The sequence below is a fragment of the Oncorhynchus mykiss genome, chromosome 26 (assembly GCF_057628025.1).
Source record: "Oncorhynchus mykiss isolate SJ-2025 chromosome 26, ASM5762802v1, whole genome shotgun sequence".
Classification (NCBI taxonomy): Eukaryota; Metazoa; Chordata; class Actinopteri; order Salmoniformes; family Salmonidae; genus Oncorhynchus; species Oncorhynchus mykiss.
The window spans coordinates 35,921,908-35,939,149 of record NC_143047.1 but is presented as its reverse complement, the minus strand read 5'-3'; the positions used below and the strand labels follow the sequence as shown (position 1 = coordinate 35,939,149).

At 46.6% G+C, this 17,242-nt stretch overlaps 1 protein-coding gene across 4 annotated transcripts in view; it reads left to right on the top strand.

Annotated features, from left to right (window-relative positions):
• LOC110506903 (A disintegrin and metalloproteinase with thrombospondin motifs 17) overlaps positions 1-17,242 on the top strand; it is a 188,897-nt gene that overhangs the window by 164,076 nt on the left and 7,579 nt on the right. For all 4 annotated transcript variants that reach the window (XM_090222882.1, XM_090222880.1, XM_090222881.1 and 1 more), the window contains 3 exons: positions 2,083-2,218; positions 7,730-7,934; positions 9,002-9,154. In XM_090222882.1, coding sequence (XP_090079008.1) covers positions 2,083-2,218; positions 7,730-7,934; positions 9,002-9,154 — 494 coding nt within the window. The remainder of the gene's footprint in view (positions 1-2,082; positions 2,219-7,729; positions 7,935-9,001; positions 9,155-17,242) is intronic.

Sequence of the window (17,242 nt, the reverse complement as noted above, 5' to 3'; positions counted from 1 at the left end):
AACTGAGCCACTGGGGACACTATACTCCTGCAAACACCATGCACTACCAACTGAGCCACTGGGGACCCTATACTCCTGCAAACATCATGTACTACCAACTGAGCCACTGGGGACACTATACTCCTGCAAACACCATGCACTACCAACTGAGCCACTGGGGACCCTATACTCCTGCAAACACCATGCACTACCAACTGAGCCACTGGGGACCCTATACTCCTGCAAACACCATGTACTACCAACTGAGCCACTGGGGACCCTGTACTCCTGCAAACGCCATGTACTACAAACTGAGCCACTGGGGATACTATACCCCTGCAAACACCATGCACTACCAACTGAGCCACTGTGGACCCTGTACCCCTGACAAATATTATGTGCGTAAACCCATTTAGCATAGAGTTCTACTTGACATTTTGTTGCCCACTTTTGGAGCGATTCAAAAAATGAGGAAAACCCAAAGTCCTCATAGGAGAGTCCGCGCCTCACTGTGTGTGTGGAACAAATCTCTGTTTCCTTGGTAACCAGAATTAATTATTACTCTTCCAGTATCTTTCGGTTTTTAGAGTAAATATGACTAGTTTTCCCTCCAAATGAATTCTGCCGACACTGTCGCTCTGAGAAGAACACTAATCGTTGTTGTGATCATACTCAGACCAAAGCGCAGCGTGGAATCGGTTCGACATCTTTTTATTTTAAGGAGAACCGAACAACTAAACAAAAAAGAATAAATGATACGTGACGTTCTGTAGAGCTCACAGGCATCAACACAAAAACAAGATACCACAAAAACCCAGTGGGAAAAGGCTGCCTAAATATGATCCCCAATCAGAGACAACGATAGACAGCTGCCTCTGATTGGGAAGCATAACAGGCCAACATAGAAGTACAAAAACTAGAGTGCCCACCCTAGTCACCTAACCAAATTAGAGAATAAAGGCTCTCTAAGGTCAGGCCGTGACAACTAAGGGATGGGATGGGGGTTGGCATTATCGTAAGGGAGCCTGTACACAGTGTTCATAAAACATTTCCCATCACAGGATTTTGGGACGATGTAGGAATATGAAACCTGTGACATAAATATTGCAGTGGGAATCTAGATTTAGTCATTTCTGAGCCATATAGTAGAAACCCATGAGCACATAACACAATATAACACAAACACACTGGTCCTTATATACTGTAGTACACTCAACACAGTATAACACAAACACACTAGTCCTTATATACTGTAGTACACTCAACACAGTATAACACAAACACACTAGTCCTTATATACTGTAGTACACTCAACACAGTATAACACAAACACACTAGTCCTTATATACTGTAGTACACTTTACACAAACACACTGGTCCTTTTATACTGTAGTACACTTAACACAAACACACTAGTCCTTATATACTGTAGTACACTTAACACAATATAACACAAACACACTAGTCCTTATATACTGTAGTACACTTAACACAATATAACACAAACACACTAGTCCTTATATAGTGCACAACTTCTGGCCAGAGGGAGGGAGAAAGGATTGATTTTCATAAAGTTGGAACAAAGCCCAGATCTCGGGCCCTGCACACACACACACACACACACACACACACACACACACACACACACACACACACACACACACACACGCACGCACACGCACACGCACACAGTAGTCGGGGCCTTAACCAGCAAGTGGTGGTTTGGATAGGGGCCAGCACAGCTCCAAATATAGGACTTCAGTGTTCTGATTTAGTGTTAATTAACTGAGTTTTATTGTGTAATTACCTTCGCATTAGACCAGGCTATGATGTAGTTCACTGGAGGGTTATGCCGGTTGAGACAGAGGCTTGAACTCCATGTGTTTTGTGTGTGTGAAACAGTTTGAAGTTTTTTTGAGACAGCGTCTCACTCTCACACACACACTCACTCACTCACACTCTCTCTCTCTCCCTCTCTCTCACTCACTCACACTCTCTCTCTCTCTCTCTCTCTTTTGTCACTCTCTCTTTTGTCACTCTCTCCTTCGCTGTAATTTGTTTGTGTTTGTATACCTCAGATTATAACTGTGTGTGTGTTTCCAGGTGAGAGGAGGACAGTGGTGTCCTGTATGAGGCTGGTCAATAAAAGCATGACTCTGGTGAATGACAGCCTCTGCCAACCAGAGAACAGGCCGTTACCCCAAGTACGACGCTGCAACTCACACCCCTGCCAGTACAGGTGAGAGACACACACACACACACACACACACACACACACACACACACACACACACACACACACACACACACACACACACACACACACACACACACACACACACACACACACACACACACACACAAGCAATTACACACACACACTTAATCAGGAATAGTTGAATGAGAAACAGGATGATGAAAAGATTGCATCATCCTGTTTCTGAGTGATTATAAAAACCAGCTCAATTGAGTTGAATTGGCTGTAGAAGGAGGATCCAGAATACTGTGCAGTGGAGTGCCTGTCAGCGTGCACAGTGGGATTGTTTCATGTCCTACTCAGGCAGAGTTTTACATTAGAGGAACTTGCAGCAAGGAATGTTTCTGAGCTGTACTGCTGATGCATTTAACCCAGACCACTGATCTCTCTGTTCAAAGATACGGGGCTGTATCTCAAATTCCCTATATAGTGCACTACTTCTATAGGGCACTGGTCAAATTAGTGCACTATATAGGGAATAGGGTGCGAGATGTACGTGGTTAAAAGTGCCTTATTACCTTATCCACATAAAAGGCAGAGTGCCGTCTGGCCTATTGAACCGGCCTCACACTGACTCCCACTAATGTACTTGTATATCACTCAAACTTCAGGGTAGAGACTTCTGTTGTCGCTTTGAACTAGCTCACCTGATTCACCGAAACATGGGCTTGATAAGTAGTTGACAAGTTGAATCAGGTGTGCTAGCTCAGGAATGGTTCAAATACATGGAACGACTGGAGTCCCCCAGGAGAGCCATTCCTCCCTCTTTAGCTCACACCGAGACAAGCAACTGGGACCTCTGCTTCACAGATTCATGGGACTGCCCTCCTGAAATGTTTTTAGTCAGTTGTGCCACCAAAAAGCTGGCTATTAGTCAATGTGAGTGGGCACATTTCAGGCTGAGGAGTGAGGCTACAAATCCCCTTATGTTACACTCACTGAACTGTTGTTTCACTATGTCTAGATTTTAGCCTCTAGAGTCTAGATTCTAAAGATTCTAGAATTCTATTTTCTAGCTGGTAAGTTGAGCACGGGGTTCCGTATTTCTGTTCATTTAACTTTATTTTCATTGAAAAATATTCCTTTCTAATTATTCTTGAGTGTATTCTGTCAATACGGTGCTGACTTTATACGACAGCCCCCATAGACATTGTATATATTTTTGGGCAACAGAAAAAGTACCTGCCCCAAATGGCCCCCTATTCCCTATAGTGTACTACATGTGACCCAGGCCCGGTCAAAAGTAGTGCACTATACTGTATCGGGAGTAGGGTGCCGTTTGGGACGTAGACAAAGAATCCCTGTATTTGGACCCAGCCCAGTTATACGTTTCTAAGACATACATTGATGTGGATATATTTTGCCGTCTCTTAGCCTCTTTCCCCTTTGCATCCATTCAGTGGATCAGTCAGCTGCATCTCTACCATATAGGCAGGACTTGTTAGGTACAACCAAATATTGAATGGAAGTGGACTGTATTAGGACGTTGCTGTAAAGACAGGAAGAGGAGGAGGGATAAAAGACATGGACATGGAAGCAGAACACACACGCACACATTCACACACATACACAGAAAGACAGACAGAGAGACAGGCGGACAGACAGAGAGACAGACAGATGGACAGACAGACTGGGACCTCTCCATCTAGTTTATTACTACATCACCTGGAAAATAGAGGCCCAGTTTTCCAGAGGCCCCAGGTGCTTGGCTGTAACTCTTTATGACCTAATTTCACCAGGCCTGGTGCTGTAAACCCCAAACCCCAAACTCTGTCACATCTACAGGGTAATGTTCATCAGGCACCAATTGGAAGAAGATGCTCTGAAACTGGGGAGGGACTACCTGGACTTGGTCCAATAAGGAAGGTTATTTTTCCTTTTCTGTTTGAAAACGTTTTGCTACGATGTGCCCTACTGATCACGACCCAGTCGATTAGTCAACATTACTTCATTGGCGACATCGTAGCGTACAAAAGACGCTTGGTGCTTTTTAATACTGGGAGGATAGTGTGTTGGTACTGTTTATTGTTTTGAATGAGAATTTAAGCGTATTTCAATTTCTCAGTTTCTGTCTTTGTTTTGTGTTGCATAGTGAACCACTCTTGTTTAACACAGAGAACACTTAAAGGTCCAATTTCTCAGTTTCTGTCTTTGTTTTGTGTTGCATAGTGAACCACTCTTGTTTAACACAGAGAACACTTAAAGGTCCAATTTCTCAGTTTCTGTCTTTGTTTTGTGTTGCATAGTGAACCACTCTTGTTTAACACAGAGAACACTTAAAGGTCCAATGCAGCTGTTTTTATCTCAACATCAATCATTTGGGTGACAATTAAGTACCTTAATGTGATTGTTTTCAATTAAAATTGCAAAAATGGCTTATTAGCACAGAGCAATTACTCAAGCAAGAATTTTGTAGGACTGTAGGACTGAGTGGGGAGTGGGAAACTGAGAACTAGCTGTTATCGGAAGAGAGGTTTGGAACTCTTTTCCTTCTTATTAACTAATTCACTGCCTGGTGTACGGGAGTTGAGCGATGAGACAAGATAACAACTGGATACCACGAAATTGGGGAGAAAAGGGGGTAACATTTTAAATGAAATAAAACATAAAAACATAGTGAAATGACGTTCTCGGCTGCACTGGGCCATTAAATGTTTCTGATTGATTAAAAGAGATGGTGCTTATTTCTACACTTTCATTTCTACATATCTGCCAACATTAACCTGTTGATCATTTTACTCTAATCAATTTAATCAGAAAATACTTTAATGGCATGGAACGGGTTATCACATTACCAAAGCAAATATTTAGAAACATATTAAAAAACATACACATGATAACACACACACTCTACACACACATACACATGGATTTTGTACTGTAGATACACTACCGGTCAAAAGTTTTAGAACTACTCATTCAAGGTTTTTTCTTTATTTTTTTACTATTTTCTACATTGTAGAATAATAGTGAAGACATCAAAACTATGAAATAACACATGGAATCATGTAGTAACCAAAAAAGTGTTAAACAAATTCAAATATATTTCAGGTAGCCTTTGCTTTGATGACAACTTTGCACACTCTTGGCATTCTCTCAACCAACTTCACCTGGACTGACCATCTTCTAAAGTAATGATGGACTGTCATTTCTCTTTGCTTATTGGAGTTGTTCTTGACATAATATGGACTTGGTTTTTTACCAAATAAGGCTATATTCTGTATACCACATCTCCCTTGTCACAACACAACTGATTGGCTCAAACGCATTAAGAAGAAAATAAATTCCACAAATTAACTTTTAAGAAGGCACACCTGTTAATTGAAATGCATTCCAGGTGACTACCTCATGAAGCTGGTTGAGGGAATGCCAAGAGTGTGCAAAGCTGTCATCAAGGCAAAGTATGGCTATTTGAAGAAACTCAAATATAAAATACATTTAGATTTGTTTAACTCTTTTTTTGGTTACTACTGTACATGATTCCATATTTCATAGTTTTGATGTCTTCACTATTATTCTATAATGTAGAACATATAAAAAAAAGAAAGCAAACTCTAGTAGGTGCCTTGGCAAGTACTAATGGGGATCCATAATAAACCCCAGGAAGAGTAGCTGGTGCCTTGGCAAGTACTAATGGGGATCCATAATAAACCCCAGGAAGAGTAGCTGCTGCCTTGGCAAGTACTAACGGGGATCCATAATAAACCCCAGGAAGAGTAGCTGCTGCCTTGGCAAGTACTAATAGGGATCCATAATAAACCCCAGGAAGAGTAGCTGGTGCCTTGGCAAGTACTAATGGGGATCCATAATAAACCCCAGGAAGAGTAGCTGGTGCCTTGGCAAGTACTAATGGGGATCCATAATAAACCCCAGGAAGAGTAGCTGGTGCCTTGGCAAGTACTAATGGGGATCCATAATAAACCCCAGGAAGAGTAGCTGGTGCCTTGGCAAGTACTAATGGGGATCCATAATAAACCCCAGGAAGAGTAGCTGGTGCCTTGGCAAGTACTAATGGGGATCCATAATAAACCCCAGGAAGAGTAGCTGGTGCCTTGGCAAGTACTAATGGGGATCCATAATAAACCCCAGGAAGAGTAGCTGCTGCCTTGGCAAGTACTAATGGGGATCCATAATAAACCCCAGGAAGAGTAGCTGCTGCCTTGGCAAGTACTAATGGGGATCCATAATAAACCCCAGGAAGAGTAGCTGGTGCCTTGGCAAGTACTAATGGGGATCCATAATAAACCCCAGGAAGAGTAGCTGGTGCCTTGGCAAGTACTAATGGGGATCCATAATAAACCCCAGGAAGAGTAGCTGGTGCCTTGGCAAGTACTAATGGGGATCCATAATAAACCCCAGGAAGAGTAGCTGGTGCCTTGGCAAGTACTAATGGGGATCCATAATAAACCCCAGGAAGAGTAGCTGCTGCCTTGGCAAGTACTAATGGGGATCCATAATAAACCCCAGGAAGAGTAGCTGCTGCCTTGGCAAGTACTAATGGAGATCCATGATAAACCCCAGGAAGAGTAGCTGCTGCCTTGGCAAGTACTAATGGGGATCCATAATAAACCCCAGGAAGAGTAGCTGGTGCCTTGGCAAGTACTAATGGGGATCCATAATAAACCCCAGGAAGAGTAGCTGCTGCCTTGGCAAGTACTAATGGGGATCCATAAAAAACCCCAGGAAAAGTAGCTGGTGCCTTGGCAAGTACTAATGGGGATCCATAATAAACCCCAGGAAGAGTAGCTGGTGCCTTGGCAAGTACTAATGGGGATCCATAATAAACCCCAGGAAGAGTAGCTGCTGCCTTGGCAAGTACTAATGGGGATCCATAATAAACCCCAGGAAGAGTAGCTGGTGCCTTGGAAAGTACTAATGGGGATCCATAATAAACCCCAGGAAGAGTAGCTGGTGCCTTGGCAAGTACTAATGGGAATCCATAATACACCCCTGGAAGAGTAGCTGGTGCCTTGGCAAGTACCAATGGGGATCCATAATAAACCCCAGGAAGAGTAGCTGCTGCCTTGGCAAGTACTAATGGGGATCCATAACAAACCCCAGGAAGAGTAGCTGCTGCCTTGGCAAGTACTAATGGGGATCCATAATAAACCCCAGGAAGAGTAGCTGGTGCCTTGGCAAGTACTAATGGGGATCCATAATAAACCCCAGGAAGAGTAGCTGGTGCCTTGGCAAGTACTAATGGGGATCCATAATAAACCCCAGGAAGAGTAGCTGCTGCCTTTGGCAAGTACTAATGGGGATCCATAATAAACCCCAGGAAGAGTAGCTGCTGCCTTGGCAAGTACTAATGGGGATCCATAATAAACCCCAGGGAGAGTAGCTGGTGCCTTGGCAGGAACTAATGGGGATCCTTAATAAATACAAATGCAAATCGTCTCTCTCTCTCTTACTTTCCCTCTCTCTCCCTCTTTGTCTTTCTCCCCCTCCCTCTCTCTCTCCTCTCCCCCTCTCTACATCTATCTCTCTCTCCAGGTGGGTGACAGGGGAGTGGGGCCAGTGTTCGGTGACGTGTGGGAAGGGTCTCCAGCTGCGTGAGGTGGGCTGTGTGTACCAGCTGCAGAACGGATCCCTTATCCACACACGGGACTTGTACTGCCAGGGGGGCAAACCCCCCGCCCTGCAGGGCTGCGAGGGACGCCACTGCCTCACTGCCTGGGAGGCCTCTGAGTGGTCCAAGGTCTGTTGTGGTGGGGGTGGGGTGTGTGCTTGTCTATGCGACTATTCGTGGATGCGTGTTTGAGTGTTTCCGCACATCTGTGTGTGTCCACGTGTTTATGCGAGTTCCCGTGTGAGTGAGACACAGAGAGAGAGAGAAATAGTAAACCACTTACTTTCCTCAAAGTTTGATGCAGAATCATGTAGGAGCAGCGCTGCAGTAGTACTGCATAATATAGACATCTGTAACCCCATCCCCCCCTCTCTCTCTCTTCCCTCGCTCCACTGAAGAGGAGGTAGAGTGGGTTGGAGAGGATGAGCTAATGAACCACCACAGGAGGCTTCTATAATGAGTAACACTCTGCCCTGTCTCTCGCTCCCTCTCACACACTCTCTCTATCCTCATATTTATTTTCACTCATTTTCCTCCCTCTCTTTTTCCTGACATCACTCTAACCTCCCTCCCCCTCTTCCTCTCCCTCTCCTCCTCCACCTCACACTCCTCCTCTCACTTCCACTCTTTGTCTTATCCTTTTCCATCCCCTCTCTTCCCTCTCTACTGTCATTATTTTCCACCTCTTCCTCCCTCTTTCATGTTCCCTTTTCTCTCCTTTATATGTCCCTTCCCTTTGTCCCTCTCCCTCAACTCCAATGTTTCCCTCTCTCCCTTTCCCTCGTCTCCATCTCCCTTCTTCCTCTCCCTCCCTCTCTCCCTCGCTCCATCTCCCTTCTTCCTCACCCTCCCTCTCTTCCCTCTCTACTGTCATTATTTTCCACCTCTTCCTCCCTCTTTCATGTTCCCTTTTCTCTCCTTTATATGTCCCTTCCCTTTGTCCCTCTCCCTCAACTCCCTCGTCTCCATCTCCCTTTTTCCTCTCCCTCCCTCTCTCCCTCGTCTCCATCTCCCTTCTTCCTCACCCTCCCTCTCTCCCTCGTCTCCATCTCCCTTCTTCCCCACCCTCCCTCTCTCCCTCGTCTCCATCTCCCTCCCTCTCTCCTCACCTTTTCTTCTCTCCCTCCACTCTCTTCTTCCCTCCCTCCCTCCCTCCCCTGGTCTCCCTCTCCCTTCTCCCTCCCTCCTCTCCCCAGTGTTCTTCAGACTGTGGCAGTGGGGTCCGTCGGAGGACAGTGAGGTGCACCAACCCCCAGGGGAACTGTGACCCCCTCTCTCAGCCTGCTGACCAGGAGCCCTGTGAGGACCACTCCAAATGTTACGAGTGGAAGACTGGGGACTGGTCCAAGGTATGGGCCATACACACACATAAATGACACACACATACACTCTCTTTTTAATCAAATATCTATTTACAGAGATCTCCCATGTGGAGAGGACTCTAACCCCGGATGCCCCCTTCCAATTGATTAATCCCTCCCTGTGACACAGCGGTGTAGGTGATGCCAACATGGTGCCAACGCTGTGCCAGTCCTGATGTGGGCATCTTGACAGATAGCCTGACTGCACCTGCATCACTGTCTGACTGCATTCTCAATGGCAAACTATTCCCTTTATAGTGCACGCAGGCAGACAGGCAGGCAGGCAGGCAGGCACACACACACGCACGCGCGAACGCACACACACACACACACACACACACACACGCACGCACGCACGCGCGCACGCATGCACACACACACACACACACACACACACACAGACACACACATACACTCTCTCTCTCTCTACTGGAGGAATGAATTAAGGCACCTTGGCCCTCACACCAGTCTCTCTTCCCATCTGTCTAACTAGGGCAGGGCAATAGCAACAAGTCCATTTCAATTCTTGTGGGTGAGAATGAACATGGGGAGTTTAATTCCTGAAATGTAATTGACCTTGTCTGTTGTGGCTGGCAGTGAGGGGACAGGTGTCAACCTTTATTGCTGTACTCGTACTACACACAGACACATGAAGGAACACACACACACACACACACACAGTAAAGTCCTCAGACCAGGATGGTACATACAAGCAAACCTCCTTATTAACACTTTGAACTACAGTAGGCACCAGTCGGCTACTCTGGACCTGCGTCCCAAATGGCACTCCTTTTGACATTTGGGATTCATCCTCCGAGCTGAACTATACACTCGTCTGCTGGGCTCTGCAGTGGGCAAAAACCCTCCATTTACAAAACATGTTCACTAATCATTCTGTTTGTTTGCTTGTCTCTTTAGAGATCATTTCAAAACTGAGAGTTCAGGATGAATGAAAGCTCTGAGTAATGCAAAGTGTTTCCTCTCACGGATGAGTCCCAAATGACACCCTATTCTCTATATAGTGCACTACTTTTGACTACAGTCCTATGGGCCCTGATCATAAGTTGTGCACTATATAGGGAAAAGGATGACATTTGGGACATATCCTGTGTGATTGTAACCTCAACTAACTCATTCAGCTGCTCTGTTCTGTAATGTACTGCCAGGAATTAAAACACCCATATCTTAGTTAATAAATGTACAAATTGTCCAGATATCCTCCCCAAAGGGGAACTAAAAAGCTACTATATGGGCGGTTACAATAAGTCCACACAGAATGACATGCTATAACGCTTTACTAGTCAAATAGAGACAGGAGCAACACAGTAGAATACTAATGGGAGACAGCGTTATACAGGAAGTATACGAACAAACAAGGACAACATATATGCTATATGTGTTCCAACATATTACAGATTATAAACTGGGTGGTTTGAGCCCTGAAGGCTGATTGGCTGACAGCCATGGTATATCAGACCATACACCACGGGTATGACAAGACATGTATTTTTACTGCTCTAAATACGTTGGTAACCAGTTTATAATAGCAATAAGGCACCTCTGGGATATGTGGTATAACAGATTTAAGAGGTACATTTTTATTTATTTATCCTTGTTATAGTTAAGGAAACCGAGCAGTACATTCTCCCATAATAAACAAAAGTCATCAAGAATATTGGCAATTATAAATCTACAAATATCTCTTTCATGTAGACAATGCCAAAATAAATGCCAAACAGTTTCTGGATGCTCATCACAAAGAGTACAGTTAATGTTAATGTATTTTTCTTCAGGTAAGGATTCACAGGGTAATACTTATGGATCATTCTGAAAGAACTTGTTAACAAGCAGATAAGCAGCTATTTGTGTGGTAATAACCAACCGTTTTCCCAGCAGATATTATTAATAAATGTATTCCAGTAAGTTAGAAGTAGGGAATATATATGACATTACCTTTGAAATAAAGCAGGTATTGTTCTGAGGGAGCAAGGAGAAACACATTTTTCCTACCGGAGAGTCAACTGGATGAAGAGAGGATATCTCAAATCAAATTAAATCAATAAAGAAGGTGAGGTCTGGTTACACCTCTAAACAGCATTACAGTTCCAGATGGAATAGCATCAAAGACTATGCAAACTCTTTAGGTGTAACAGGGATATGTAAAGAGATCAAAAAAATGGCCCCTATTCCCAGTGATTAGTACTTGTATAAGTGTGCACTTGGTTCACCATTGTCTTGTCGATTATTGTTACTATGTCCGTTGGTATGTGTGAGTACCTGTGCTGTGTGTTTTGGCTTTCGTGCCATTGTGGATTGCGCAGATGATTACGGGTCTCGTCCCGTGTGTTAATCATTGTGCGCATGTGTTATTTATTCGAGGTACTCCTCGCTCTTTTGTTTGGTCTTCGTCCCCGTGCCTTTACACGCCACGCCGTAATTTGGGCTTAATAAAAAAAAATGATTACGCATTCCTGCGCCTGTCCCCCGACCCGTCATACCAGCGTGACAGTGATGTTTATATTTTAATACCACACCAAGGCTCGTGTGTCTATGAAAGCAGATCATTTTTAATCTTATTAATGTTATAGTTACAAAGCAAAATGTAATTGAAGCCAGCAAAACAGGAGAAGATATAATGAGGGATGAAATTCCAAATTGAAGTTGGATTCTTTAAGAAATGTTTGGCCCAATTTACCTTCAAAGTATTATTCAAAGTATTTTTTTATTTTTTTAATCTAGCACCATATTCATAGCAATACTCAAACTTTCAAGGAGGAATCCCTCTGCAACAAGTGGTTCAACCTCTTTTTGTTTTGTTTGTTCAATAATGGGATTTAAGTTTAATGAGCATCTTTCCTATTGATTCTTAGATATGGTAATCCCAAGGTATGTTACTCTTTCCTCGACTGGAATATTTCAGATAGAGGGTACCACACAGTCTTTAATTAAGCAATAAGGCCCGAGGAGGTGTGGTATATGACCAATATATACCACAGCTGTCAGCCAATCAGCATTCAGGGATTGAACCACTCAGTCTTAATTAATTAAGCAATAAGGCACGGGGGGGTGTGGTTTATGGCCAATATACCACGGCTAAGGGCTGTTCTTATGCATGACGCAACGTGGAGTGCCTGGATTCAGCCCTTAGCCGTGGTATATTGGCCATATACCACAAACCCCGAAATGTCTTATTGCTATTATAAACTGGTTACCAACATAACTAGAGCAGTTAAAATAAGTGTTTTGTCATACTCGTGGTATACTGTCTGATATACCACCTCTGTCAGCCAATCAGCATAGTGATTTTAGGGATGGTGACAGTACTGGCTAGTTGTATGTCAAAAATGTCTTAATGGTTAGGGTACGTCAATATCACACCGTTGTTAAAGCACTGTATTCAGCCAGTTCATTATAATAAAGACTACTTCACCTCAAAGCACATGGAAGTGATTTGCATTGTATGGAGGTAACCTGCTGGTTCCAACTTAGTTACACTAGTGTTATCTGACAGTCTTTGTCAAATCTCTCCTCGATGAACCCCAGTTCCAACTTAGTTACACTAGTGTTATCTGACAGTCTTTGCTAAATCTCTCCTTGATGAACCCCAGTTCCAACTTAGTTACACGAGTGTTATCTGACAGTCTTTGCCAAATCTCTCCTTGATGAACCCCAGTTCCAACTTAGTTACACGAGTGTTATTTGACAGTCTTTGCCAAATCTCTCCTCGATGAACCCCAGTTCCACCTATTCCAGCACTGGCTGATTCAACTAATCAAGGGCCTGATGATTAGTTGCCCAGTCAAATCTAGTGTGTTAGTTTGCTGGTAAAATCAAATAAGTGAAAAGGCTGGGTTGTACTCGAGGAACGGTCTTGGAAACAGGTTTACCGAACTGAAAATCTACAGTGCGTCTCCATTTCCCAATCGTACAAACTGAGTCAGTCTGTTTTTGACATGCATGTCATTTATCATATGGAGTGTCTTGTTCAGCTGCCTGATACAGGGTCAGATCTTATTTCCCCATTCTAACGGTTAAGGTTGGGATCGGGAAGAATGCAATCTAATCCTAGATCTGCAATTCTCTAGATCTGCAATTTGCCAGTCTCGGGGTCACTACAGCAGGTCAGGGGGAGGACCATTACATTTCTCTCCCTGTGTGGAACTGGAGACAGTGAGTGTATGTTTCCCCCCAGGATGCTGAGGAAAGTGCGTCCACCCCTCTCCTCTGCCCTTATTTAACTACAGATCTAGGATCAGATTGCTTTATTTCCAATCCTATCCATAACTGTTAGAATGTATCAGTGGCTAGGGACAACTTCTACCTATGATTCCACATGAGGGAATATACTTAAGTTTCTCCCTGAAACTGATCTAAGGTCTGTTTTGAGATTCTTTCCCTGATGCTTAAAGTAAGGACTTACAGGGTAAGCTTATCCTAGATCTGTAATGTCTACCTAGAGCTCTGTGAGGGGGCTGCGTGAGCATATCTGGTTCAGTCATCATCAGACAAGCTGGAGAACATCTGAAGGTTTTGTGTGTGTTTGTGTGTGTGCTGTCTGTCAGTGTGTGTGCAGACGGTGTACACGCCATAGCCCAGTTCTCATTAACAGTAATCTCCACTAATCCTTCATCAGAACATTCTAGAGGGGGTTTGTTAATCCAAACGGGCAATTACAGAGCTGCATTTTATTTTCTCCCCTTGTTTACACACACACACACACACACACACACACACACACACACACACACACACACACACACACACACACACACACACACACACACACACACACACACACACACACTGTTAGTAGTAAGTATCACTTAATTCAGGAGCACTACAGCAAGGCAGTTAACCCCCAACAACTGCTCCCTGGGCTCCAATGACGTGGGAAACACTGCCATATACAGTGCACTACTTTTGACCAGGGCCCATGCAGCTCTGTTCAAAAGTAGTGCACTATAAAGAGAATAGGGTGTCATTTGAGATGCACCTTACCTCACCATTCCCACTGAGAAGGGACTTCAGTCCGGCATTTAGACATTCTGTCAGAGCTCCTGCCGGAATTCCTTTAATCTTCCCAAGGTGTTCTTTTCCAGGTACACAACACCTGTGTGTTCCAAATGGCACCCTATTCCCTATATAGTGCACTACTTTTATTCAGGGCCCCATAGGGCTCTGTTCAAAAGTACTGCACTACTGTAAGTAACAGAGTGCTATTTGGGACGCAGACATTGACTACTGTTCCTCTACCTCCACATATTCTAACAGGCTTTTTAAAAGGGCTTTTAAATGAAAGCCACCCGACACTGACCTTTCCCTGTTAACACACCTAGTAGAGGAGCCTCTGATCGGACTGTCAGGTGTTCTGTAATGGAGCTGGGAGAGAGCTGGGAGAGAGCTGGGGATGGAGATGGGAGAGAGCTGGGGATGGAGCTGGGAGAGAGCTGGGGATGGAGATGGGAGAGAGCTGGGGATGGAGATGGGAGAGAGCTGGGGGAGAGCTGGGGATGGAGCTGGGGATGGAACTGGGAGAGAGCTGGGAGAGAGCTGGGGATGGAGATGGGAGAGAGCTGGGGATGGAGCTGGGGATGGAACTGGGAGAGAGCTGGGAGAGAGCTGGGGATGGAGATGGGAGAGAGCTGGGGATGGAGATGGGATGGAGATGGGAGAGAGCTGGGGATGGAGATGGGAGAGAGCTGGGGATGGAGATGGGAGAGAGCTGGGGATGGAGATGGGAGAGAGCTGGGAGAGAGCTGGGGATGGAGATGGGAGAGAGCTGGGAGAGAGCTGGGGATGGAGATGGGAGAGACCTGGGGATGGAGCTGGGAGAGAGCTGGGGATGGAGATGGAAGAGAGCTGGGGATGGAGCTGGGAGAGAGCTGGGGATGGAGCTGGGAGAAAGCTGGGGATGGAGATGGGAGAGAGCTGGGGATGGAGCTGGGAGAGAGCTGGGGATGGAGCTGGGAGAAAGCTGGGGATGGAGATGGGAGAGAGCTGTGGATGGAGCTGGGCGAGAGCTGGGGATGGAGATGGGAGAGAGCTGGAGATGGAGATGGGAGAGAGCTGGGGATGGAGCTGGGAGAGAGCTGGGGTTGGAGATGGGAGAGAGCTGGGGATGGAGCTGGGAGAGAGCTGGGGATGGAGCTGGGAGAGAGCTGGGGATGGAGCTGGGAGAGAGCTGGGGATGGAGCTGGGAGAGAGCTGGGGATGGAGCTGGGAGAGGGCTTGGGATGGAGCTGGGAGAGAGCTGGGGATGGAGCTGGGAGAGAGCTGGGGATGGAGATGGGAGAGAGCTGGGGATGGAGATGGGAGAGAGCTGGGGATGTAGCTGGGAGAGAGCTGGGGATGGAGCTGAGAGAGAGCTGGGGAGAGAGCTGGGGATGGAGCTGGGAGAGAGCTGGGGATGGAGCTGGGAGAGTGCTGGGCATGGACATGGGAGAGAAATGGGGATGGAGATGGGAGAGAGCTGGGGATGGAGATGGGAGAGAGCTGGGGGAGAGCTGGGGATAGGGCTGGGAGAGAGCTGGGGGAGATGGGGGCTGGGGGAGATGGGGATGGGGCTGGGGGAGATGGGGCTGGGGAAGAAAGCTGGGAATGGTGGAGAGAGCTGGGGATGGGGCTGGGGGAGATGGGGCTCGGACAGAGCTGGGGATTGGCCTGGGGGAGATGGGGCTGGGGGAGATGGGGCTGGGAGAGAGCTGGGGATGGGGCTGGGGGAGATGGGGCTGGGGAAGAAAGCTGGGAATGGTGGAGAGACATTCTGACAGAGCATTTAGACATTCTGACAGAGCTCCTGCCGGAATTCCTTTAATCTTCCCAAGGTGTTCTTTTCCAGGTACACAACACCTGTGTGTTCCAAATGGCACCCTATTCCCTATATAGTGCACTACTTTTATTCAGGGCCCCATAGGGCTCTGTTCAAAAGTACTGCACTACTGTAAGTAACAGAGTGCTATTTGGGACGCAGACATTGACTACTGTTCCTCTACCTCCACATATTCTAACAGGCTTTTTAAAAGGGCTTTTAAATGAAAGCCACCCGACACTGACCTTTCCCTGTTAACACACCTAGTAGAGGAGCCTCTGATCGGACTGTCAGGTGTTCTGTAATGGAGCTGGGAGAGAGCTGGGAGAGAGCTGGGAGAGAGCTGGGGATGGAGATGGGAGAGAGCTGGGGATGGAGATGAAAGAGAGCTGGGGATGGAGCTGGGAGAGAGCTGGGGATGGAGATGGGAGAGAGCTGGGGATGGAGATGGGAGAGAGCTGGGGATGGAGATGGGAGAGAGCTGGGGATGGAGATGGGAGAGAGCTGGGGATGGAGCTGGGGATGGAACTGGGAGAGAGCTGGGAGAGAGCTGGGGATGGAGATGGGAGAGAGCTGGGGATGGAGCTGGGGATGGAACTGGGAGAGAGCTGGGGATGGAGCTGGGAGAGAGCTGGGGATGGAGATGGGAGAGAGCTGGGGATGGAGATGGGAGAGAGCTGGGGATGGAGATGGGAGAGAGCTGGGGATGGAGCTGGGGATGGAACTGGGAGAGAGCTGGGAGAGAGCTGGGGATGGAGATGGGAGAGAGCTGGGGATGGAGCTGGGGATGGAACTGGGAGAGAGCTGGGGATGGAGCTGGGAGAGAGCTGGGGATGGAGATGGGAGAGAGCTGGGGATGGAGATGGGAGAGAGCTGGGGATGGAGATGGGAGAGAGCTGGGGATGGAGCTGGGGATGGAACTGGGAGAGAGCTGGGAGAGAGCTGGGGATGGAGATGGGAGAGAGCTGGGGATGGAGCTGGGGATGGAACTGGGAGAGAGCTGGGAGAGAGCTGGGGATGGAGATGGGAGAGAGCTGGGGATGGAGATGGGAGAGAGCTGGGGATGGAGATGGGAGAGAGCTGGGGATGGAGATGGGAGAGAGCTGGGGATGGAGATGGGAGAGAGCTGGGGATGGAGATGGGACAGAGCTGGGAGAGAGCTGGGGATGGAGATGGGAGAGACCTGGGGATGGAGCTGGGAGAGAGCTGGGGATGGAGATGGAAGAGAGCTGGGGATGTAGCTGGGAGAGAGCTGGGGATGGAGCTGG